This window comes from Mastigoproctus giganteus, chromosome 1 (genome assembly GCF_048544385.1).
Source record: "Mastigoproctus giganteus isolate SK-2022 chromosome 1, ASM4854438v1, whole genome shotgun sequence".
NCBI lineage: Eukaryota > Metazoa > Arthropoda > Arachnida > Uropygi > Thelyphonidae > Mastigoproctus > Mastigoproctus giganteus.
Genome location: NC_143575.1, coordinates 240,975,407 through 240,998,110, shown reverse-complemented (window position 1 = coordinate 240,998,110; position 22,704 = coordinate 240,975,407). Strand labels below are relative to the sequence as shown.

At 39.0% G+C, this 22,704-nt stretch overlaps 1 protein-coding gene across 1 annotated transcript in view; it reads right to left on the bottom strand.

Annotated features, from left to right (window-relative positions):
• Positions 1-22,704, bottom strand: part of LOC150091697 (uncharacterized) — a 75,650-nt gene that overhangs the window by 31,766 nt on the left and 21,180 nt on the right. The window contains exons 4-9 of the mRNA XM_090369311.1: positions 17,653-17,733; positions 17,347-17,403; positions 14,642-14,747; positions 11,868-12,004; positions 10,764-11,053; positions 10,471-10,481 (exon numbers count right to left, since the gene is read on the bottom strand). Coding sequence (XP_090225437.1) covers positions 10,471-10,481; positions 10,764-11,053; positions 11,868-12,004; positions 14,642-14,747; positions 17,347-17,403; positions 17,653-17,733 — 682 coding nt within the window. The remainder of the gene's footprint in view (positions 1-10,470; positions 10,482-10,763; positions 11,054-11,867; positions 12,005-14,641; positions 14,748-17,346; positions 17,404-17,652; positions 17,734-22,704) is intronic.

Sequence of the window (22,704 nt, the reverse complement as noted above, 5' to 3'; positions counted from 1 at the left end):
CCTATTCAGTTTAAATAATTGCAAAATAAAATTAACATAAAAATTAAATAACAAAATAATTAAAAACTGCAGTTAAATTTAATAAAATGGGGAATTTATTTCTTTAAAAATTAAACAAATTAAATTATATTATCTATCTATACATTAAAAAATGTCTTTCTTCTCGTAATATTTATTCGAGCCAATTACATCACCACAAATGCAATTAATTATTGACAGCTGCCTCCATAACGTTCACCAACCTCTTGCATGTGCTTCTTAGTCTAACCTTTGATGCTCCATTGTAACGTGTTTTGTATATTGATCAATATTTTATACTGTATTTGTAAATAGTTTAAATATTTCAATAGTTTGTAAATATTTCAGTTAAATATTTTAGTCCTACTCTTTCAGATGCAACGGATATTCCGTTGCATCTGAAAGAGTAGGACTAAAATTTGGAACCCGGAGCAAAAGGCCTTGGCTAAAATCTGTTAATTGGGTACTACTTGTCTTCGCGCATTGGGCGTAGTCGTAGAATGGAGTGATTTTACGGTCGTGTTCTGTGATTGAGTGATTATTGTGAAGGCATTTTGTTTCTAAACGTTTTGTGTAGTCCAATGGGGGGGTGCTTGGCTTAGGTAGGGTGTTTATCCCCTAACCCACTGTTTTAAAATCGGAAAACGAGTTTCCCATTTTAAAACAGTGGCAAGTGAGGGGATAAACACCCTAGACATGTCAACCTAGGAGCAAGGGGTGGGGCTAAACAGTCAGTGGCCCCTGCCAATCAGAGCCTTCTTCCTGGCTTTAAGTCAAAGTGTGGAACTGAATTTTTTTCTGGCCTTTTCCTAAGTGACCTACGTAAGCGCCGGTAAATAATTACATAGTGATATTTAGTTGACCTTGAGAATTCCATACACTACAAATGCACAGGTAAATAATTACATAGGTCATTTCCTGATTAGATATTGTCAGTGCGTTTCGACAGGTGTGTCTTTTATGTAAAAATGATTTGACTTTCTCCGTCATACCTCTACATATTACGTAGAAAAGCGTGTGCAGGGGTTGGCGAGCAAAGCTAGCTGGGGATGGAGGTCTCCTAGTTATCATTATTTCGCCCTGATTGGGGGATCCAAGCCGTAACGGGTATTGCTACCAAGTACACAGGGTGGTTGTTATGTCCAGCTGTTTCTACTGTTGTTCGGGCACTCCCTGGCTTTCCTACAGGTGTTCCGGATTGCGACTTTCTGGAGTTCCTTGTAGGTGTTCTCTGGGAGACCTATTGCTGCAAGGCTATTATGTAGGATCTTTGGCATCATACCTGTGGTTGACACAGTGATCGGGATGGTCGTTACTTGTTGCATATGCCATATCTCTTTCATCTGCTGTCTTAGGTTCGTGTACTTCCTGATTTCTTCCCCATTTGTTTTCTGCAGGTTGCCAGTATTGGGAACCGTTGGTTCCCAGTGAACAATCCTATCTGATTGTTCCCAGTGTTGGGAACAATCAGATGGTTAGCCTTTTCCTTCTTGTCCAAAAGAGTTATGTCTGTTGTGCGGGATGGTCTTATCCGTTATTATGGCGCGGTCCCAGTACAGCTTGTGTGTTCGGGTCTCTAGTACTGCCTGGGTTCGTACTTGTAGTATGGTATACTTTCTTCGATCAACTGGTATTTCCTTGCTAGCTTCTGATGTATGATCCTGGCTACTTGGTCGTGTCTATGAGTGTACTCAGTCTGGGTGATCACCTTGCACCCTGCAGTGATGTGCTGGATTGTTTCTGAGGCCAGATGGCATCGTCGACTTGTGTCATCGGACACTCCGGGGTCCTTGGCGATGTATTTTCTATAGTTTCCGGCGTTGATTACCTGGTCTTGGATGGCCAGCACGAATCCTTCAGGCTCGGGGAAGAGCGTCCCGCTTGTGAGCCATGCATTGGAAGAAATGTTATCGATGTTATCTTGATGGAGATCATTGTAGTGTCTGCCAATGTAGTGCCTTCTTTGCCCATCTTTCTAGCTTCGTTTCTTGTACCGTCTGGGCAGGAGGAGGTTCCTCGTTTAGGTTGAGTGGGGTATGCCGCTTGTCTGTCTTCCTTATGGGCTGTTAGAGTGCTGCTGTGTTTTCTGGGTTGATGCAGGCTCAGTAGTTACAGCAGAAGGCCAACTAATATCCCCTGGTGCAATCCGTGGGTCTTGAATTTGTCTGGGTCAAATTCCATCCTGATATTATTACTAAATTTTCTGTGATCCGCAGTATTTGCTTCTTGGTTGCCGCTTAGACTTTGATGTCATCCAGGTACATCAGGTGGGTGAGGATGTACAGGTTTTTCCTTCCTTCTTTGAGGTTATATCCATACTTGCTTATATCCATACTTGTTGAGCATGGTGGACAGCTGGTTGAGTGCTAAACAGAACCACAGTGGGCTAAAACAAAAAAACAAACAAAAAAAAAAAAAACTATTAGTTTTAGGCCGCCTGAATAATTAAATTCATCTGCCATGCTGTGTGTCTTATGTCTGTTAATTGCGTGTGTTCTATAGTCGATTTGTGCTGGACGAAAAACCCAGTTTCTGGTGGAAAAATCTTGCTGTCTAATCCTGAGGCCGACTATCTCAGCCACGTGAAAAAGCCCATTAAAGTTTATCGCGTCATCGACGGGATTCGAACCTGGGCCTTTTCCACCCGGTTGGGAGGACGGTGGTGATGCCACTGTGCTACGCGCGCAGACTACCACAGTGGGATCAGGGCATCTCCCGGAAAGATTCCTCTCTTGATGGGGATTGGCCTAGTTGTGATCTTTTCGACCTTAATGGTGGTACTCCATTTCGCCATCGTTGCTTCTAGGAAATTTGTCACTGTCGGATTGACTTGTAGATATTCAGCGTCTGTATTAGCCATCTCTGAGGCATGGAGTTGCAGGCCTTGTCGTAATCGATGTTGGCCGTGTACAAGTTTCGGCGCTTCTTGTCGGCTTGCTCTATAACCGCGGCATCTATGCTTAATGGCCCATTGCATCCTTTGCTCGTCCGCTTGTATCCTTTCTGCTGTTCGGCCACTATGTTCTAGCTCTCCAAGTGGTCTGATATCCTCTTGGTTATGCAGCTGGTCAGGATCTTGTACATTGTTCAGAGACAGGTGATTGGCCTAAATTCCTCCCGGTTTCTTGTTTCTTGGTGTGCAGGCTTCAGATATGCGATTCCTTGAGTGAGAAACTTCGTAATTGTATCTGAGTGCCTTACCATTGGGGTGAACAGCTCTGTCAGATGCTTGTGTGTGCAGGTGAGCTTCTTGTGCCAGTAGTTGTGGACGTTTTCTATTGCTGGGGTTCGCCAGTTTTGGGAGTTCCTGATTGACTGTTTTACTTGTTCCTCCCGAATCTCCCAGTCTCTCATCTCTTGTACGTCCTCGGTATTTTTTTATTTATTTTAATATTTAATGAATAATAATAATACAGTACTAAACACGTAGTCTCGTCCCGAAATATTATATACACATTTTATATTTAATATATTTTTACACATTAATAATTCTGTACATACGTTATACAAATCATATACCGTATTTACAATTTAGCAATTCCATATGTAAATTATATATTTACACAACTGTTAGTGAAAGTATATTTCTCCAGTATATAGCTTACCAAATTATTATTGTTCTTAAAGCAGAAAGTCTCACTTTTACTCACAATTCTTTGGTATGTCGTCACTTTGTAGCTGATTCATATTTCGATAAGTCTGTAAGAATTCTGGAAGATCTCTTTCCGGTACGTTGCATCCTCACAGAGTTTTTCGGCATCTGTGTGCAAGGAGTTAAATATTTTTGGTGCATTTGATGGGAAGAATCTTTGCCGGCTGCTAAGATTGTTCAGGATTGGACGCAGTGGATGATTTACTCCTCCGCAACGTCTAGCAGTGGCACGTGATTTGACTGGGACATTATCCAGGGCTGGCGCATTCACTCTGCTTGTGTGCATTTGAGCGAGAGTGTGTGTGTGTGCCTGTTAATTGTCCGCTGCATCCAGGGTATGATGTTAAGGTTTGAGTAGAGAATGGCCCTTGAGATAGTAAAAGGGTGGCCAGCAACTCTGTTAAGCCATCTCAAGAACCAGTACTCGATCCCAAGAACGAAGTTATAATGCGAATCGGGAGCTCAGTACCAGATTTGAGAGGCGTACATTGGAATTGGTAGGACACACTTTAAAATGTACTTTGGTCGCTAGCTGAGGATCCCTCTTTGGTACCAGTTCTTGTCTAGTAGCCCATAAAGGAGCGTATATTTTGGTCTTCATATGGGCAAAGTGTTGAGCAAAGGTGAGTCTGTCATCCCACTTAAGACCCAGGTCCAGTTGAGAGTGTACTTTTGCCACACTAGACCCGTTTATAGAGCTTGAGATATCATTTTTTATTCTGCCTGTAAGTTATAGTCATTTGTTCTTTCCATTAATACGGAGCCCAATGCAATCCAGATAGCTCTCAAATTCTCGGATTGTGCTATTCGCCATCTGGCAAATACCTTCTGCTGATTCGTGGTCTTTGGATGTGATAAAGAATTTCACATCGTCAGCGTACCTTATAAAATTGCAATACCGAGCAAGAAATAGCTCCAGGGCGGCCGCGAAGAGGGTAGCCAAAAGAATTCTCCTCTGTTGCACTCCTCTCGAGATGGTAAAGCAAGAATGTAGCTTTTGGTGCTTAACAGTAAGTTTTGTTTGTTCGAGCAGCTGCTTATTATGTTTAACAATTTTCCTCTTATATTAAAATATTTCATTAAAATCCCAATAAGCGCTGGAATTGAGACGTTGTTGTAGTCGCAGAGATATCCAAAAAACTCTTTGGTGATTTGGATTTCACTCAAAGGAGGTCGTGTTGGTTCCTCTCGTGTCGAATATTTTCGCTTGTTTAAATCTTTCAGGAGGTCCAAAATTTTGTTCCTATTATCAGTAGTGTCAATTTGATTCAGTCCAGGGGGAGGGTACCAAAAGTGTTATTAGCCCATTACTTCAAAATGCATTTGGTCATATTCTCTGTACTATTTCTATTGCTAGTAATTCTTTTTGCTTGTTTTAATTTGTCACGAACAACATTGCAGTGTGCTTATCTTTTTGATTTGATGAAACGTGCTCTTTCCTTCTTATAACGAACTAGATCGGTGGGATGACCCGTTCTTTGCCATTTTCTATACAGTTTTTGCTTCCTGAGGAAACTTGCTTTCGGTTGTAGGTTGAACCATTCTTTTGTTCTCTCAGATATTTTGATTTCTTTTGCTGCTTCTTCCAAATGCTGTTTGGTACAGCTGTTTAGTGATAATTTCTGAAGCTTCGTCTACTTGCAGGTCATTACAGTTGTAGTCGAATCCAAAGTTGGGTGACTGAGAATGACTTCTGCATTAATATTCTTCGCGGAGAAAAGATACTTTGCTTTGTCCAGTTCGTCTGCTTACTCTTCGTGTATTTATGGATCTTCAGTTCTACTTCAACGAGGTTGTGGTTCGACTTAAATTTTATCAAGTTTTGCGTTAGCTTTAATGTTTAAGGAACTATGGTACAACAGGTCAAGTTGCTGCATTCCTCTTGTCTCTGGTGCAGAAGGCTGCGTTAAGTGCAATGCGCCTAGTGTAGCATCCAGCTCTTTCTTGACCTCCCTGTGTTTCGGGAGAGGCATATTAAAATCTCTCACTATTATTGTGTCGACTGATGGATTTAAATTTGCAGCAAGCCAGGCATAGAGCTCATTTCTTGTCTCCTTAGTGTGCTCAGGTGGGAGGTATATGATGCGCAACTGTATTTTCACGTACTCTTTTAAAAGGGTAACGCAAATCCCTTCAAAATTATTTGAATTGGTTGTTCGTTCTCTTATAGACTGGTGTTTATTTTGATAGGAAATTATAACTCCCCCTCCTTGTCTATCTGTTCTTCCGGTTCCCACACATTTGTAGTTTGCTGCCGCAGTTAGCTGATCTAACTGTTTTTCATTTCCCAACCAGGTTTCGATTAGGCAAATGAAATCCAGAGCCTCGTACATCATCATCGTTTGTAAGGTGTTCAGCTTATTTGAGATGCTCCTCACGTTTTGTGCAAACAAGTGGATGTGATGGTCCGCATTCCCAGCTGGTGGTAGTATTTTTGATTGCTATTGAGCCCGATTCCTTGCATCATTTTTAACCACCGATTGGCCCATCTGTCTCTGTAGGGGTTGTCTAAAGGTACTGGCCAGGCGCTTAGGTCTTGTAGACGAGTTGCTTTATCTGGTCGACAAGAGATTATAAAGGAGGAGTAAGGTGGGTGTCGTGTTTTCACTTGCTTTACTTCCACAGTTATGCCATGTTCACCCTTACACATGGCTTTAATGTTTCTAGGCTGTGTTGTGGACCAGCCTTCATACGAAAATTTGCTTTCTGGTTGCAACAGAAGAAATATTGTAGATTTAAGGAAACCGCTTGTTTGTTTCAGGTGTGTTACAGGAAGACATGTTAATACGTTCTCTGTGAACTGGCTTTCATCCTCGGCGAGAGCAGGATTGAAATTTTAGGATGGGCGGGTGTTTCTACCCTCGGAAGTGTTATGCTCTTTAGGTAACTTAGCGATGTGCGCATAGGTGAGTGGGTTTGCAGGAATATGATCTAAGGGGGAACTGGGGAAGAGGTAACTCTGGCGCTCATACTCTCGGAACACATGCATGCCCCGATCATTTCAGTGGATTCCTGTTGTCCTAATATTTCCGAGACTTTTATTTTGGTTTCTAATTTTCCTAGTGTGAATCTGTGAAGTCACTTTCTTGTGCTACCCCTAAAGTTTCACTGGGTTTGGTGCTATTCCTTGCGAGATCCAGTAGAGTTGTTATTCTTTCTGATATGTTTTCTCCCGGATTCCATTAGTTTCTCGTCTTCTGTGTGTGTGATTTAAGTTGATACAATGGATAAAAGGTAGAGTAGAGTGGTTGAGTGGGAGAAGACAGAGTGTGGTAATCAATGGACGCTGCTCTTCGTGGACTAATGTTATTAGTGGAGTCCCACAGGGTTCGGTGTTGGGCCCATTGTTGTTTTATATGTTTATCATTGATATTGATGAAGGTATATCAGGGTCAGTGACGAAGTTTGCAGATGATAAAAAATCTGGGGGTAATTTTGCAGTCAGATATGAAGTTGTCTGAGCAATGCAGACAGGCTGCCAGAGCAGGTCATGGGGTATTGTCAATGATATACAGGAATTTTGCTAGTAGGGAAAAGGAGGTGATTATTCCTTTTTTATAAGGCAATGGTCAGGCCACGCCTTGAGTACTGCATACAGGTCTGGAGGCCTCATTTTAGGAAGGACGTAGAGTTGCTAGAATGAGTACAGAGAAGGGCAACAAGATTGGTGAGGGGAACGAAGGGGGGGGGTCCTCTTACCAAGAGGCTTAAGTTCTGCAAATTGCAGCGGCTGGAGACTAAGCACTTGCGAGGCGATCTGATTGAGGTGTATAAGGCCTTGAATGGGTTGAGCAAACTCAATGCTGATGGGACAAACAAGACCTTTTGCTCAGATTAAGAACCTGAGGCTGCATAGATTCAAATTCAGGAAAGTTAGTTGTAGGATAGATTTGCGGAAATTTGCATTTAGCCAGCGTGTGGTTAATTGCTGTAACAAACTTTCATCTGTCGTTGTAGAAGTTGGTAGGTTAAATAAATCCAAAGAGGAAATGGACAAACTTTTAGAGGGAATGGTTGTGTGAATTTTTTTTTTTTTTTTTTTTGCTGATGCTTCATAAGCTCATTCGCTTGCTTTCTTGCATCACATGCCTCTATTACTATTACTATTACTATTTTCATTACTTTCTATCCTCATATTGCAATCCATGCATTTCGCTTCTATTCTTCTTTGTGTAGATCTGCCTCATATAGCACGATTCGTCGGTTACGAGACCCGCCCGAGGCACCTTGTGCAACGAGGACCGATTCAAAGCAACCCGGCTTTTCCTCCAGTCGTTTAAGGGTGTGAAATATTCTATTGTTTTGTTCCTTGAGAAGAAAATTCTCTTCCTGTAATTTCGTGTCAGGTAGCCTTTAGCACAACAAAATAGCGCACTTCTTTCGCTCGATGACTAGACGATAAAGTATGCAGGTGGGAGTGGGGGAAGTATAATCCCTAACATTGTCGACACTTGACCTTGTCCAGAGCTTAAGTGACATATTGCCTTAAGCAGATTATTGCCGCGTTCCGCTGCGCTGAACCACTATAAACCGTCTGCTTATTTCAATTATATTAAGTATGAAAGCTTAAAATTAAGATTAATTTAACAAATGACCTCTTCAGATTTCCATTAGCAGACGCTATATCCAGATTCCACTTCTCATAAGCTGTCTGTCAATATGCAATTCATGTTTGATCTTTTCGGGTTAACTTAGATATGTGAATGCTTTTTAGGAGCACATAATTCAGTAACCGACCTTCGCGACCTAGCGGTATTCCTAGCAATTCACGTACAGCAATATTGCCGACAGGGCTAGCCACAGAGAAGTGGGGCTAGTGGAGGTAGGTTAAGTGCCTGCCTGGCAACCATCGCCACCGTAATAATATGAAAATTCTGTCTTCTGACGAAAGAGCGGAAAAGATAGAAGCTTGCAAAGAGATACGTATGGATGTTATATGTGTGCAATTCAGTGTGAGTGAGAATGAGCATGACAAAAGAGTTAAATGACTTTGTACGTGTTATGGTAGTCTATGCCATACGATCAGGTATGAATATCTCATAAACTGCAACCGTAATGAGATTTCTACGTGTCCAATGAGCAAATAGGATCAGCCAACAGCAATCCTGTAGATAGAAACATCTCGTTTATGCGAAAGGCAAACAGAGGCTGACAACACATGTAAAGATTACCATAAAGGCTACAGGCAGCCAAATGACAACGCGGTACAAACAAACCTTGTCGCGAGTATGCTATTGCAACTGAAGATCGAACTGAATTTACCCCTGTCAGCATTAAAGAAGAAGTAACGGACTGTTACGGTCCGCTGTGAAACAATGGACAGCGGAGGAGGAGGATTGGAAAAACGTTATGTGGTCCGACGACGAATTCCAGGTAGAGCTATGTCACGATGATGGAAGGACCAGAATATGGCGAAAACAGTACAAATCCGTGGATTCATACTTTGTGAACAATGCAGGTTTCTGGTGGTTTCGGTGTAATGGTGTGGGGAACGTTCTGGTGCACATTGAGTTGAGTCTCTTGGTATCACTCAGGCAACATTGGATACCACAGGTTATCTGGATATCGTTTCCGACCAGGCATTTTTTTTTTCACGGACAGAGTGTTTCCATCTAGAAATGGGGTTTCTTTCAACAGAGTAAGGAGTCATATCACAAAGCTTTATTTAGGGTTTTTATGGTGCATCAGCATCTGAAGTTATAGTACCTTTCATGAGGTAAGAATTGTACAGACAGACAGAACTGGATCCAGAAGCATGAGATGAATTCCGTCTAGTGCCATTACCTTCCCAGTCAGCAAATCTAAATCCAATTGAATGCTTGTGGGACAAAAAGGAACGAGCGCTTTGGAATAGAGAATTGCAACCATCCAATTTTCGAAATGTGTGTAATGCAATTGAGTCAACACCAATTTTCCTATAGCACACTTTTGCCTCTTCGTTGAATCCATCCGCAATGAATCTAGCCTATTCTCTGGGTTAAAGTGGGATCTATTTTCTATAACCATACCGAGTGACAATAAAATGAAATTTATCAAATAGAGGGGCGGTAAAATGGTAAATTTTATTTCATTACTTAAAATATCATAAATTCAGATCATGATACGTTAGTTTTTTCTTAATTTTAATTTTAAACAGAATTATTCAAGAGTATCTAAAAAATTTCATAAAAAAAAAAAGAAAAGTCATATAAATGCACAAATATTGTACAGAATCGATTGTAAATCCATTTAAATCCAGATTTGTAGTACAAATTTAATATCTACTGCACCAGTCCCTTCTTAAATAGACTGTGTATGGTGACATTGAGTTCATTCTGTGTTAGTAGGATATACAGGACCAACCTGGAAGGTTGGCTTAATGATAAGATGGTTAGGAACTTACATTCTTCAGAATGGACTAGTATATCAAACGATGCGGGCTTCTGGACTGTCCCTTTTTGATAAGAGAGGAGTTGAGGTGGGCGTGAGAAACTGTTAGTTGTTGATGATGATATGAAAGTTGGGACATTGGTTAATGACCAGAACCAAGACGTGTTGCTTCTAAAGGCTTGGCCCGTTTACAAACATTTTCGGTAAACGCAAATGGGGTTTAACGCTTCTAGTTGTAACATCTTTCATCTGGGGGTCTGAAGGAATGGAAAGAAATTTGAATTTGTTAATAATCAAAATAAACAAATTAATTTACATTTTCCAGTCTATTATCATTAATAAATTTGTGGAACAGCAGGGCCATTCAAATATTAACTTTGAGAATTCAGTCCTGTTTTATAGACACTGACAAAACATTATAAGATATTTACATTCGCAAAGGCTAAAGAATAAACATAAACAACTTAAACAAATCAAACCCATGATAAGAGTTTTAGATTACAATAAATATTGAGATATTCGTTTTAATATGTCTTAATGCTTTGTTTGTTCCCTTACTTTCGAGTACCTGTGTATATACTGATAAAATACAATTGCACAATTTCTTTATTTCAACTTGTATACATTTTGCACAAATACATATTTTTTATCGTTAAATCGAACAAGGTTCTCTGACTGTAACTCCCTGAAATTGCGCAATCGAATTTTGTAATATGGAACTCACATACTGCGTGATCCTTTTCGCTGTATTGCACTCGAATGTTTATGGATGACACTAGGACTATCCGCAGTGCCTTTCTCCTCTGTCAAATCTGGATCATGCGATTTCATCACTGAATTCGCGATAAGAGCTGGTTTCTTGGTTACAACGTAGGTCTGAATGTAGAAATTGGTAAACAATACGATGAACACTCCATTTGTTATCGAAATTAGTGCGCATATTGAGGTCGGGTAGCCACAGTTTTGATAATAAACAATCTGGAAGTAGTAGATACCGATGAGAATCAGCTGGAACTGAAAAGAAAAAAACAAAATCCAAAGTAAAGCAATCTTATTGTTGTAAAAGACAGATAACACGAGAGCGTTTACATTGAGTTGAGTTTCATTAGCAAAACCCCTTGTGTAGGTCTGTGACGGTGGTGAAGACTCAAAGTCGGAAACAGGGTTGATATAAGATCGCAGTTCCCACACGTGATGAGTATTTGAGTGTCTGCGAGAAAGAATGGATCCTCGTCAAGATATTTCCAACTTTGAGCGTGGAATGATTGTTGGGGGCAATGCGTTAGGGGTAACAGTACCAGAATCTCGACAACAGCCAACATGGTTAAGTGCTCCCGTTTTGTGGTGACACGAGTCTAACATCATAGCTGAACATCGGTCGTATGATCAGTCAAAGGTCAAATGAGAGACAGGGATATGTGGTCCACACCAGAGGTGAGTGTCATGTGTCCCGCCTCGAAAGCCCTCGTGGGTAGCAGACTTGGTATAAACACCGTCCTCTCCACATCGGGTTGAAAAGACCGGATTTGGAATCCCGTCCGTGACGCGAGGGATTTTTATAGGGCTATTTTTACAATGTGGATGAGTGATCAGACGTTGAAAAAGGTCTTATCATGGGTACACGTTTGGCAAGAGACACGATGCGAGAAACAAACGATATAAAAGGTGTCTCAAAAGCATCCATCTCAAGAGTTTTTAATGAGTGGAAAGCAAGCGGTTCTTCCACATATATTGGCTTTGGAAAAATGTAAATTAGAGGCAATTAATGGGTGAAGAAAGAACAGGTAGAAAACGAATTCGATAATTAAAAGATTTTGAGTTCACTTACTATTTGCAATTGTGTGAGATTCTTCTTCCACCACAGATATTTCTTCATACTTGGTCCTACTACGGTCAATGCGTAGTAAATATACATAAAAGTATGCACCAAAGTGTTCAGAAGAGGAACAAGACCACTGCTGCCACCTGTAGGAAATTATGTTAGTAAAAGTAGCTTATGTTGAGATATTTTCAATCTTTAAACTCGTTATGAACACGCAATTCATTATAAACTTATCACAAGCACATCACAAACTCATTAAACACATAGTTAACTCATTGTAACTAGACGGTTCTTTATAAACACATTAATGAACACACAAATTATAGAATACACAGCGTCATTTTATTTAAGGCATAAATAAAACAAAGGGAAACGAAATAGTGCGTACAGTATGCATAAACAGCGATTCCAACAAGACTTCTACTCACATATATCATTTCCAGTTTACAGAAAATTACTGAGCGCGCATTTTCGAAAACAAAACAAATTCAAGAAAACTCTGAATGCAGATTGGCTATAATTTGTTCTGGGCACTAGAGCATTGTTTGTTTTGTTTGTGAAACTTTTCTTTCCATGGCTAATTGTCTTTCTTTTTTCATATTTTTTAAATATTCTATTTCGATAGTTCTATCTTTCATAAAATGATGTAAAAGTCCACTTATCACACCAGGTGGCTTCCTCGTTGTCAACCCGTTCAATATTTTTTTTTTTCCTGTTGAAATACCAATAGGTATTTCACTACCATCACCATCTCGAGAACTTCCAAATTTCATTAAAATCGGACCGATAAAAATCTGGCAATTGTATTTTTATGTGCGTCCGTCCGCACGTAAGAACTCGACTTAAATTGGATGGATTTTCATGAAATTATATTTCACTCTGTTAAAACGATTTTTCGATCGATCCCAAGGTTAAAATCAGACCTAGAAATCCAGCAACTACACCACAGATTTTTTTATTGATTCTTTTAGTATTTTTGTTTCCATTCGCTGGTTGGAGAAACGAATGGGGAAAGTAACTGATGCACAGAAACTAAATGTTGTGTTCGATAATGAATTATCATACCTTATGGGTTAAAAAGCTCCAAAGGACCAAGACCACATACTCTGAAAATGAAATGTGGTATCAATCCGAGTTTTTCATTCTTCAGTAATGTCCGATCATTTGAATTTAATATCGGTTTTTGTAAAGTGGGGGAGAGGCCGCTGCCGAATCGAAGTTGATCCTCTAACCATTTCTTGTACAAAAGAACAAATACTGAAAATTTGATTTCATCTAATATTTCCTTGATGAGTAAGGGGCAAATATGCTTCTATTTTTCCAGAGAAGTAACTGGAAATTTTAAGGTTTAAAAAGAAAGAAAATGGGGAATTTCTATACTCTGACTGTCATTAAATGTGGGACGGCTTGTTAATCTTTATAAAAGATCCTAAAAAATCCTAAAATTTTTAAAATATTCTCGGCTGGTGTGTAGCGTAACTGATGAAGGTAACTCCGAGGTCAATCACCCTGTTTATACGTGTTTCAATTTACCATCCAATGTTACAGTTGTAAAGGATAACTGATTTTTGTGGTAGTCTATAAAAGTAATTAGTGAATATTTATATATGATTATAGTTAATTTGTGGCTAATAATTCAGTGGTTAATTTCTATTTTTTTTTATCTGATTATCAGAGATCAGAGTATCTGAATCAAAAGAGACTGGATGTGATCTGTTTAATTTGACAGATAGCTTTCTTTCGGCGCTGCAACTATAGCGCAGGACTGTGTCCTCTAGTAACATCTTTTTCCTTTAATCTATTTCTCTTTAAATTTCTTTTTTCTCTTTTTATTTATTTTTATTACTCCTGGAGACGGAATTTTGCTGTTTCATCAGCTACGTTGATGGTGGGAGGGATTTTTATTTTGTTTTATTTTTGATTTTATTCTTTTTGTTGGCCCATTTGGGAGTAGGATTTGCAAGCCTCTTAAGGCAAGTGTTCCAGTGTCCCGAATTTGGTTGCCGGAGACAAATGATTGCTTCCAATCACAGGATTTGCTTCTGCTTTCTTCTAAGTTTGGGATACCAATACTCCTATCTGTATGATAAGACAGTACGTGAAGAATTGTGGTCCGCATCCTGGTGGTGTGGACGAACACCACACCACCAGGATGCGGTGTGGTGTACCACGGGGGAATCGAACGCCACGAGGTTTCATTGTAGTGTACAGGCAAACAACGTTGTTGTAAGGTTGGTTTATTTGTTGAATTTGGGGAGATGACTTGCGACCGCGACTAATAACTCTTGAAGATGGAGAGTAGGTCCTCACATCATGAAAATGGTTCAAATTGGGGCTTTCATCAAAGGGTAATGAATCACATTTACTAATAACGTCTTCCAATTTCCTTCCGAAATCATTTTCAGCGGACGTTAAGTGAGTTTTTTTCAGCAGAGTGTGGTTGAAAATATGCTGAAATTGAAGAAATCACATTCTCATCAGTGTTTCAACCTTTAGTTCAAAGCAAAAAAGATAAATTTATTGCACATCACAGAGATGAATCCTCTTTAAAAAATACCATTTCGCGAAGGAACGGATTACTTATTGAGTATACTTGAAATAGCCTAGTAAATTTGTAGTTTACTTAAGCAATTTTACCTTTAAAAAACAGTTATATTTAGGAAGTTAAATTTAGATATAATCAGATATATTTAGAAAGTGTATGTACAATACGGCATTTACTGTATTGTACATACACCAAATTAGAAGGAAAGTATTATTAATCAGCATCTAAATGTTACCTGGAGCAAATCGCACAACTATCCACACTGTAACAAAAGCACTGGAGTGGTGAATGACGTGTAAGTGACTGACATGGCTGAATTTTTTCTTGAGAACAAAGAAAACCTGTAAATATTGTGAAAATAATCAGTAGGAAAGAAAATCTTGGTAATAAAATATATTAATCAGTAGGAAAGAAATAGTAGGAAAGAAAATTAATACGATTGAAAAATGTTGTACATTTAGAATTCCAGTTATCCGAAACAATTAGGTCCGAGGGTATTTCGGACAATCCAGTCTAGTCATATCCACCTCATCCAATGCCTTATACACTTCAATTAATCCGCCCTACCCACAACCCACTACAATTTCACGTTTGGTTCAATCGCAATCATTGCCATAACACCACGATCTTGAGCTGCGGTGCACCATTTTCTTATTAGTCTAAAAAGTCTTATCTTTATTTCATTTTGGGCACCCACCTGAGAGCACTTGTGCAGTTACACTCCCTACACCATAGGATAATACATTACTGATAATAATTGGCAATTCATTATCTCTCTGAACGATTTTCACCCCTTTCCCAACTTATAACTAAATCCTGGATTTCAGTTGCCTAGGTGCAAAACCTTATATTTAGAAGGATTAAACTTAAGTTACAATTTTTCAGACCATACCTGCCACGTGATTCTATTCATTCTGAAGCAACGTGGCCTTTCTGGTAGTAAACCACCCAGCCTGAAGTCAAGGTAAATGACGGTTATTGTTTCCAAGCAACTGTTTAGTGACTTCGTGAAAATAATTAAGTAAATTTATCAGGTAAGATTTTTCCTTCATGAAACTATGCTGTGATTCATTAAGGGTACCATTCTCATTGAGACGTCAGAATATGTTGGTATTTGTAACCTCCAACTCCATGATGTAATCTTCAACTAAAGTCAACCTCATCGCTGAATCAGATGGTGGTAAATAACTGGTACTCTTCAAATTAGGTTAGTATTGGAAGTGGAGTTCTTTAAGGATCAGGTGCTGAGAGCGCTGTTGGTTCTAATTTTCCTAAATGACATTGAAGACGGGATACAGGGACTGATGTTAAAATTTGCAGATTACATCAAGATCGAAGAGTGGTCAAAGACCAGTGAGGAGCAGAACTCTTTCAGAACCACTTGGACAGGGTTCAGGAATGGTCAGAAAAGCGACATCTATGTTCTAATACAGCAAAAAAGTAAGGCCTTATACTTGGGAAATAGTAATTTCAAAATGGCTATTGTACGTTAGGAGGAATTTAGTTAAAGGCAGCAAAAGAGGAGAGTTTGGAGGTTTACACCCAGCCAGATATGAAGTTCTCTATGCACCGTAGACTGGAGGCAAGAAGGTCTTTTCAATGATTTATAAGGCATTTTTTGTAGAGATATGAAAGCGTTCATCCTACTATAAGACAGTGTTGAGATCGCACTTGGAGTAATGTGTCCAGGTATGGGGAGTATACATGAAAATTTATATTGGAACTAATTGGCGTGGAACTTCATAAAAAAAATCGATAGACGAAGCGCATAGTGAAATCTCCAAAAGGGCGCCTACATGAGGAAATATTTCGAATAAGCCGGTTCCATAGGTTGGTGAAAAGGCATTTTATAGGGGTTCTGATTGAGGTCTAGAAGGCTCTGAGAGGGAACAGTAAAAGAATCAAGGTGCAATTTTAACGGTTATATATGAATGATGCTAGAACTTGGTAGCATAAATGGGAGTCAATAGAATGAGTTGTAGTAAGCTTTCTTACAGCCAACAAGTTGGAATAAGTAATATTCGTGGATGATTGGCCAGATAATTTGGGAAAATTCAAAGGTCACCTGCATAAGCAGCTATTGTGGTGAGTAGAATAAGCAAGAAGGGTTTTATTTTATTATTTCAAATTTTATTTCAGTTTTGTACTAGAAGCTTAGGGCTTCCGTGCACCTTACGGCAAATACTAATGATGCTAATATTATTAACCAAAAAGTATCTGGACACACCTCCGTTTCATAGTTCATTATGAGAGTTTCCCTGATAAATATATGACTCATCCTAGCTTACCGACCCATATTGGTTTCAATAGATGATGTCCCACGTGCAAAAGTCGAGTGCCGAATGCTACCATGAAATTGAAGCGAGATAGTACCATTACTGTCCATCAACGCTGAAGAAAACCACGAAAGCTCACTTTATGTGATCAGAGAGAAAATACCCGGCACGGAAGTAGGACAGTCTCGTCAGAGAAGTCTGCATGTGAAATGAAGTTATGGTGGCACTGTATCTCGAGGTATTGCCTGATTTCTTTCGTGATTGTGCGGGAGAACTATAAAAGCTGGTGCCTACCTTAACATTTTGGACACTTCTATGCTCCCTAAGACGGGGCAAAACTTTGCTACAGGCACATCTTTGTTTCAAGAGGATGATTTTCCAAGTTATATTGCCAGTGCTGTTCGACAATAAGTCATGGACAAAGGTTGGAATGACCGGTGCAGAGAATCCGGACAAACACTCTTACATCTGTAGCTCAAGTGGTCATTATTTTGCAAGAGTGGAGGATTGTACGATTGGGGCCTATGGTTCATTGGAAGGGGGGAAAAAACCGATGCAGGATGCCGATGGAAAGTTGCATCTACGCCCAGTAATGCCATTGTGAAACCGACGTCTGTCTGGATACTTTTTGGAGGGTGATATACGTTAAACGAAAAATACCTACCGTATCTGACATTTCAACGAACTTTGAGAACAAAAACAGCCAACCAAAGAAATTTCCCTGAAATAAAAAATATGTAATATTTAAAAAAAATTACGTTTGTTAATTCTAAATTTTGGTCCAAGTGATTCAAGCATTAAATTATTGGCTTAATTTAATTGGGTGTAATTTAAGTTTCCACTTTAAATTACACCGATTCAAAAAGAATTCCACCCAGCGAAAGTTGTTCAATTATATGTTTTGTAAAACTCTTTCATTATGTTAACAAAAGTTCCAGTTCATATTTATTTTTGTTTCCCCTTTACTTACCCTCGCTACTGCCACAGGATGTTTACGGGAAACTGGGGCACAGAAAAACATCCGATATTCTGGCACTGCTACACTCACACACTACAGAAAAGAAACAGAAGATTATAAAATAACAAAATCACTAAAATCGTAAATAATAAAGTCGGTTACATAATCAAAACTTTCCAATACAAATCAATATTTTGTCTGTTCTTTTTGACCTTATTCTAATTATTATTCAATCCAACATACACTAAAGGCACATTATCTGTATACGTACACAAGAACACTATTTCAATTTACTGAGATACCAAAAATTCAGAACTTACCAAAAATATAAAATTATGAAAATAAATGTACAACAGTAAGAGTAAATTAAATCAAATTAGTTATATAAAAATGAACAGAAATGGATCAGCGCGATTAGTAGGAAAAAGTCTGAGGTCCGTTTTGAACTTCATCGTAAAAATTGACCATTGGCAAAATCCTAGGTAGAAAACAGTACATCCCGAATTGGCCCTGTCAGCCACCCAAGTGGGTTTTCTGATTTGTAGAGATATTCAGAGCAGTTTCTGGTATCTCTCGTGCTGCGTCAGAATTGAATTAGGGAGAAGGTTTCAGCCAGGATTCGTTTTCTGTATTTCTTTTCGAAACATATTTTACCTAGGCTTCTTTAAAGGATGGTGCAGAAAAACGTGGAATAAGAGGTTTTGAACTGCGTTGCTGTAGATGGTAAATTTGTAATTTTGGTGTCTCTTTTTCTCTTTCCGTTGTACCTGTATCGCAAGTACCAGTATTCTAATTCAAGATGGCGTTTCACTTAGTAGGATGGAGCTGAAGACCAAATCACTGATGCGTACATGATGACTGGGACGATATATCTCTGGACATACTGAACGGTTAGACTTGCATTCCAAAAACCGGTGAGCTCTTGCCGAATGGCTCACGTGGCAGAGAAGTACTTGCTTCTGGAGTCAATGAAGTGGGTGAGGAAAGTTTAACAGCTACGTTCAAAATCCAGTACGAGGAAAACGATATAAATCAGAGACGGAGAGTTCCTTAAATTCTCATTAACTTCATTATCTTCATTATTCTTTAATCTAATATCCCGTAAAATTCCCACGTAAGCAGGATGCCACACGAGGCTGATTCATTAGAAATCACACGCCATAGACAGGTGAAATCAGCTTAACTGAGGTACTAATTATGATCATGAAAGCTCTTCCAGAACCCTTTTAAACTCTTTACTGCCCAAAGCTAAACCCAAGTTATGTTTGTTTATACATCCCATAGTTCTTTTAAGAAGAAAATCTTGAATGCTTCTTACTCTGATCTATTCGTGTTTATCTTATGTTCAGTTCTGCCACCGTGTATGGAAGGCAAAATGACATAGGAGATCTGGCAGAGAAGAAATCCTCTGAAAATATAGTACAGAAGCTTAAGGTATAGGAGGGTAGTAGTAGCAGTAATAATAGCGTTTTTTAAGAGCATCAGCAACTAAGGCCATATTGCTCCTTGCATGCTGTCTGTAAATTGCGCGTATTCTCCGATCGATTTTCTGAATGCTTAATGAAAAACCATAGTTTCCGGGAGAAAAAAAAAAACATGCTACCCGTGCCTGAGACCGACTAAATCACCCACGTTGTGAAAAAGGCACATAAAATTCCTCACGTCATGGATGGCTTCGAACTCAAGTGTTTTCCACCCGGCGTGGGGAAGAGCGGCAATCCTACCAACAGTGCTATCCACGTGGGCCACTGGAGAGTTTCCAATGATTTCACTTCCAACTAAGCGGCACTTTCGGACACAAAACCAACTTGGACTGCATCTAGACGCGCAATGGATAGACTTAATTTGAAGCCATCCAATTTGCTTTATCAAAGTTGAACTGTGAAGGTTCCAAACAAGAACAGCAAACTCCAACGTTGGAACTGTAGGATTCCCTGAATCAGTGTCTGCCGTTGGAGTAAAAGTGACTCGCAAGTCTTTTGCTTGAAAAACTCTGGGAACCATGATCCGATTGATAGTACAAGTGGTTTACTAACAACAGTTCTCGTCGACTGGACCCTGTGAAAGTAACTGAATAGAACTCACTAAAGTTGAAATCAAGCCCATTTAAAGCTACTAAATGCGCGAAAGAAATTATGGCAGCCGGAAGGATGTAGATCTGCTGGAACGGATGCGGAGAAGGGCAATTAGATTGGCGAACGGAACGAAAGGGTGGCCGTAACAAGAATGGGATTCATTTTTTTTGGAAATCAAATCACTAGAAGTGATTTTATTCCTATTGAAACACACTATGAAACCACCTTGTCATTTACTTTGAAGAGAAGGCAATTTCTTAGCTATTGTCATCACAATCAACGAATATTAGGATCAGAATTTCAACGAAGTTGGCTTTTTGCCCATGGACAACTTTACTAGCAGTTTCCAGATTCTGATAATTTTTGTGCAATAATTTAATTTTTTTTTTAAAGAACGATATAGGTTAAAAATGATTATGCAGAGATCGCTTAATTAGTTGATACGGATCTCAGTACGTGAAAAATTACCATAACTACCTCTCCTTCATATTAATTTCTGCTAATTGCTGTAGTATTTCAATTAGTAGAATTCATAATTACGATGTTATTTTTCTTCAGATCTCATGTTAGAATTATAAATCATTTTATTGCTTAAGTGTTTTGTGTTATTATCTGTTCCTCCATTTTATGCCATCGTTAGCCAAATTTGTTTAAACCAGTTTATGCAGTGCATCGTTTGGCCTTGTTGACACTAATACTGATATTATCTGATTTTCAATAACATTAGTAGTATTATTTCTTTTTAGAAGCTCATCACTAATTTTGCGCTTGTCTGTGACGAAAATTTTCCACTTTTTATCTACAACTACAAGCGGAAAATTGGCAATGAACTTAAAAAACGGGTACCATCTGTTTTTCGGATGTTCACACTAGCAGTATTAGTAAATCCAAATGATGCAAAGAGGACTTTAACTACATCAACCAATGAGAGATCATAAGTTTATCAAAACTCCCGCTTTCTGATAACATATATCAAAAGATTGGTAGGACCCTTCTTGTATTGTTGATGAGTGGACAGAAATATTACAAACTGAGGAGAGAAACCTACCTTAAAAATAAATAAATAATGATAACATAAATAAAAATAAATAAGCAGAATATTCAGACTATTTCACATTCCAACATGGAAACACTGGATATTAGGTTTGTTGCTATGCGCTGGGTGGAGAAACGAATAGGCAACGTAGCAGCTGCGCAGTAGCGAATATATTCGAGCATAAAAGTTATTGCATTATGTTTATAAATCATGAATGATTACTATTTGCTAACGCATCTGAAATAACTCACTGCGTTCGTTAATTTTATTATTTCAGCTAGTGGAACTGAACAGGCTACATTTACCACTTAAATTTTAGAGGAATCCCCGAATCAAAACGAGAGCCTTTGCCAACTCTGAAATGGTTAGTTTGTGTAACGTTCTTTGGCACTTTCTGCTTTTGTTTTACCACTTCATGATTTTGTCAAATAGAATGCCCTTGAGATCGTGGAAAATTATGATTGGCAGGCGGCAGCAATCAACTACTCTCGTTCTAGAGAGTGTCACGTCAGAATGCGTAATAATTTGTGTGTATTGTAACTGGTCTGTCATGAAGTTCTTGACTAGCATGCAATAAAGTGGCCCAAGGTCACAACATTCTAGAAACACGATAAATGCGCCAGTTTACTTCAGTAATTACCCATAGTTTTCCCCTTACTGGATGAAGATGGGTAAATATGGTGAAACACAGTTCATAGATAATGCTTCAGATAATTACAGCTATAATGGCTTTACATTGTATTCAATAACTTGCATTAATCTCTTCAAGAAAACAATGTCCAATTTGTAATCCTGAACAGGCCGTTTTATTACATCACGCTTGAAAGTCATGACTACTATATGTAGTGGTAAGTTTCTCAAGCATGGGCGGTCCCAGGAAGAGGAAATGTTTCTCCGTTGCACGTACTTTGAGAGTTTTTGAAAGAACATGAGATCCTTCCCCGGAAACTGGCTGCCACAGCATAACAGAAAAATCCTGTCAAACTTCCCCCTTCCTACAGCAGATTCAAGGTAATTTATTGACCGTGGAAGAAGAACTACTAGAGGTACTAGCATACTACCTTTGGTTGAGCTGCTGTATCTAAGGTAGTAATCTAGCCGAAGTGAAATTATGCTCTCGTCTCCAGATACCCTTTGTTTTTTATCTGTGATCAGCACGCACTCAAGTTATCTAACGAAATTATGGTGCATTGCTATAAACAATAAAACTAGAACCAAATGTTTCTTATTTATGAAATGCGATAGTCTCTGTTTGACTTCTTAAATGAAGTGTAGTTCAACGTATTACATCACGTATTTGATATTTCAAAGAGGTTGACTGGACTCTCTGTATATAAGATGATCGTTCGTCGCACTTTAAATATTGGATTCAGGTCTGGAAACTGAACCTAAAAAGACAGAGAACTTCTGAAGAGCAACGAGATTAGTGATGACTACTAATCGATGATCATATACAGAAATGTGGAACACTACAAAGTTTGAGAACCATACATCTTAGGGGAGATCTGATTGAGGTTGTGTAAAGCACTGATTTAAAGGAATGGGGAAGATCTGTTCTCCCTCATAGGAAGGACTATAGACTACAAATAATAAATCCCAGGGAGTTCATTTATGAATAGCGGATTATCAAAAATTGGAATAAGTTGCCTCACAACATGGTGGAGGCAATCAGTGTGGTTAAGTTCTAAACAGATTTGGATAGTTACCTGGTGGTAATGCCATCGCTACCTGTAAAATAAAATCTTGGCGGCAGAACTTGGTTACTTCTACTGGCAATCGGGACCCATGGGGCCTTGTTTATCGCCTTAAGAGGAACAAATCCTATTCCCCTAACAAGATGAAAGATGGAAAAACACCATGTGCAGACCTGCTGGAGGTAGAAGTTCTCAAAAAATTCGCTGAGGCCTGTCCAGCTATACTTCTAAGCCTACAGAATAAGTGCCTGGCAGAGGG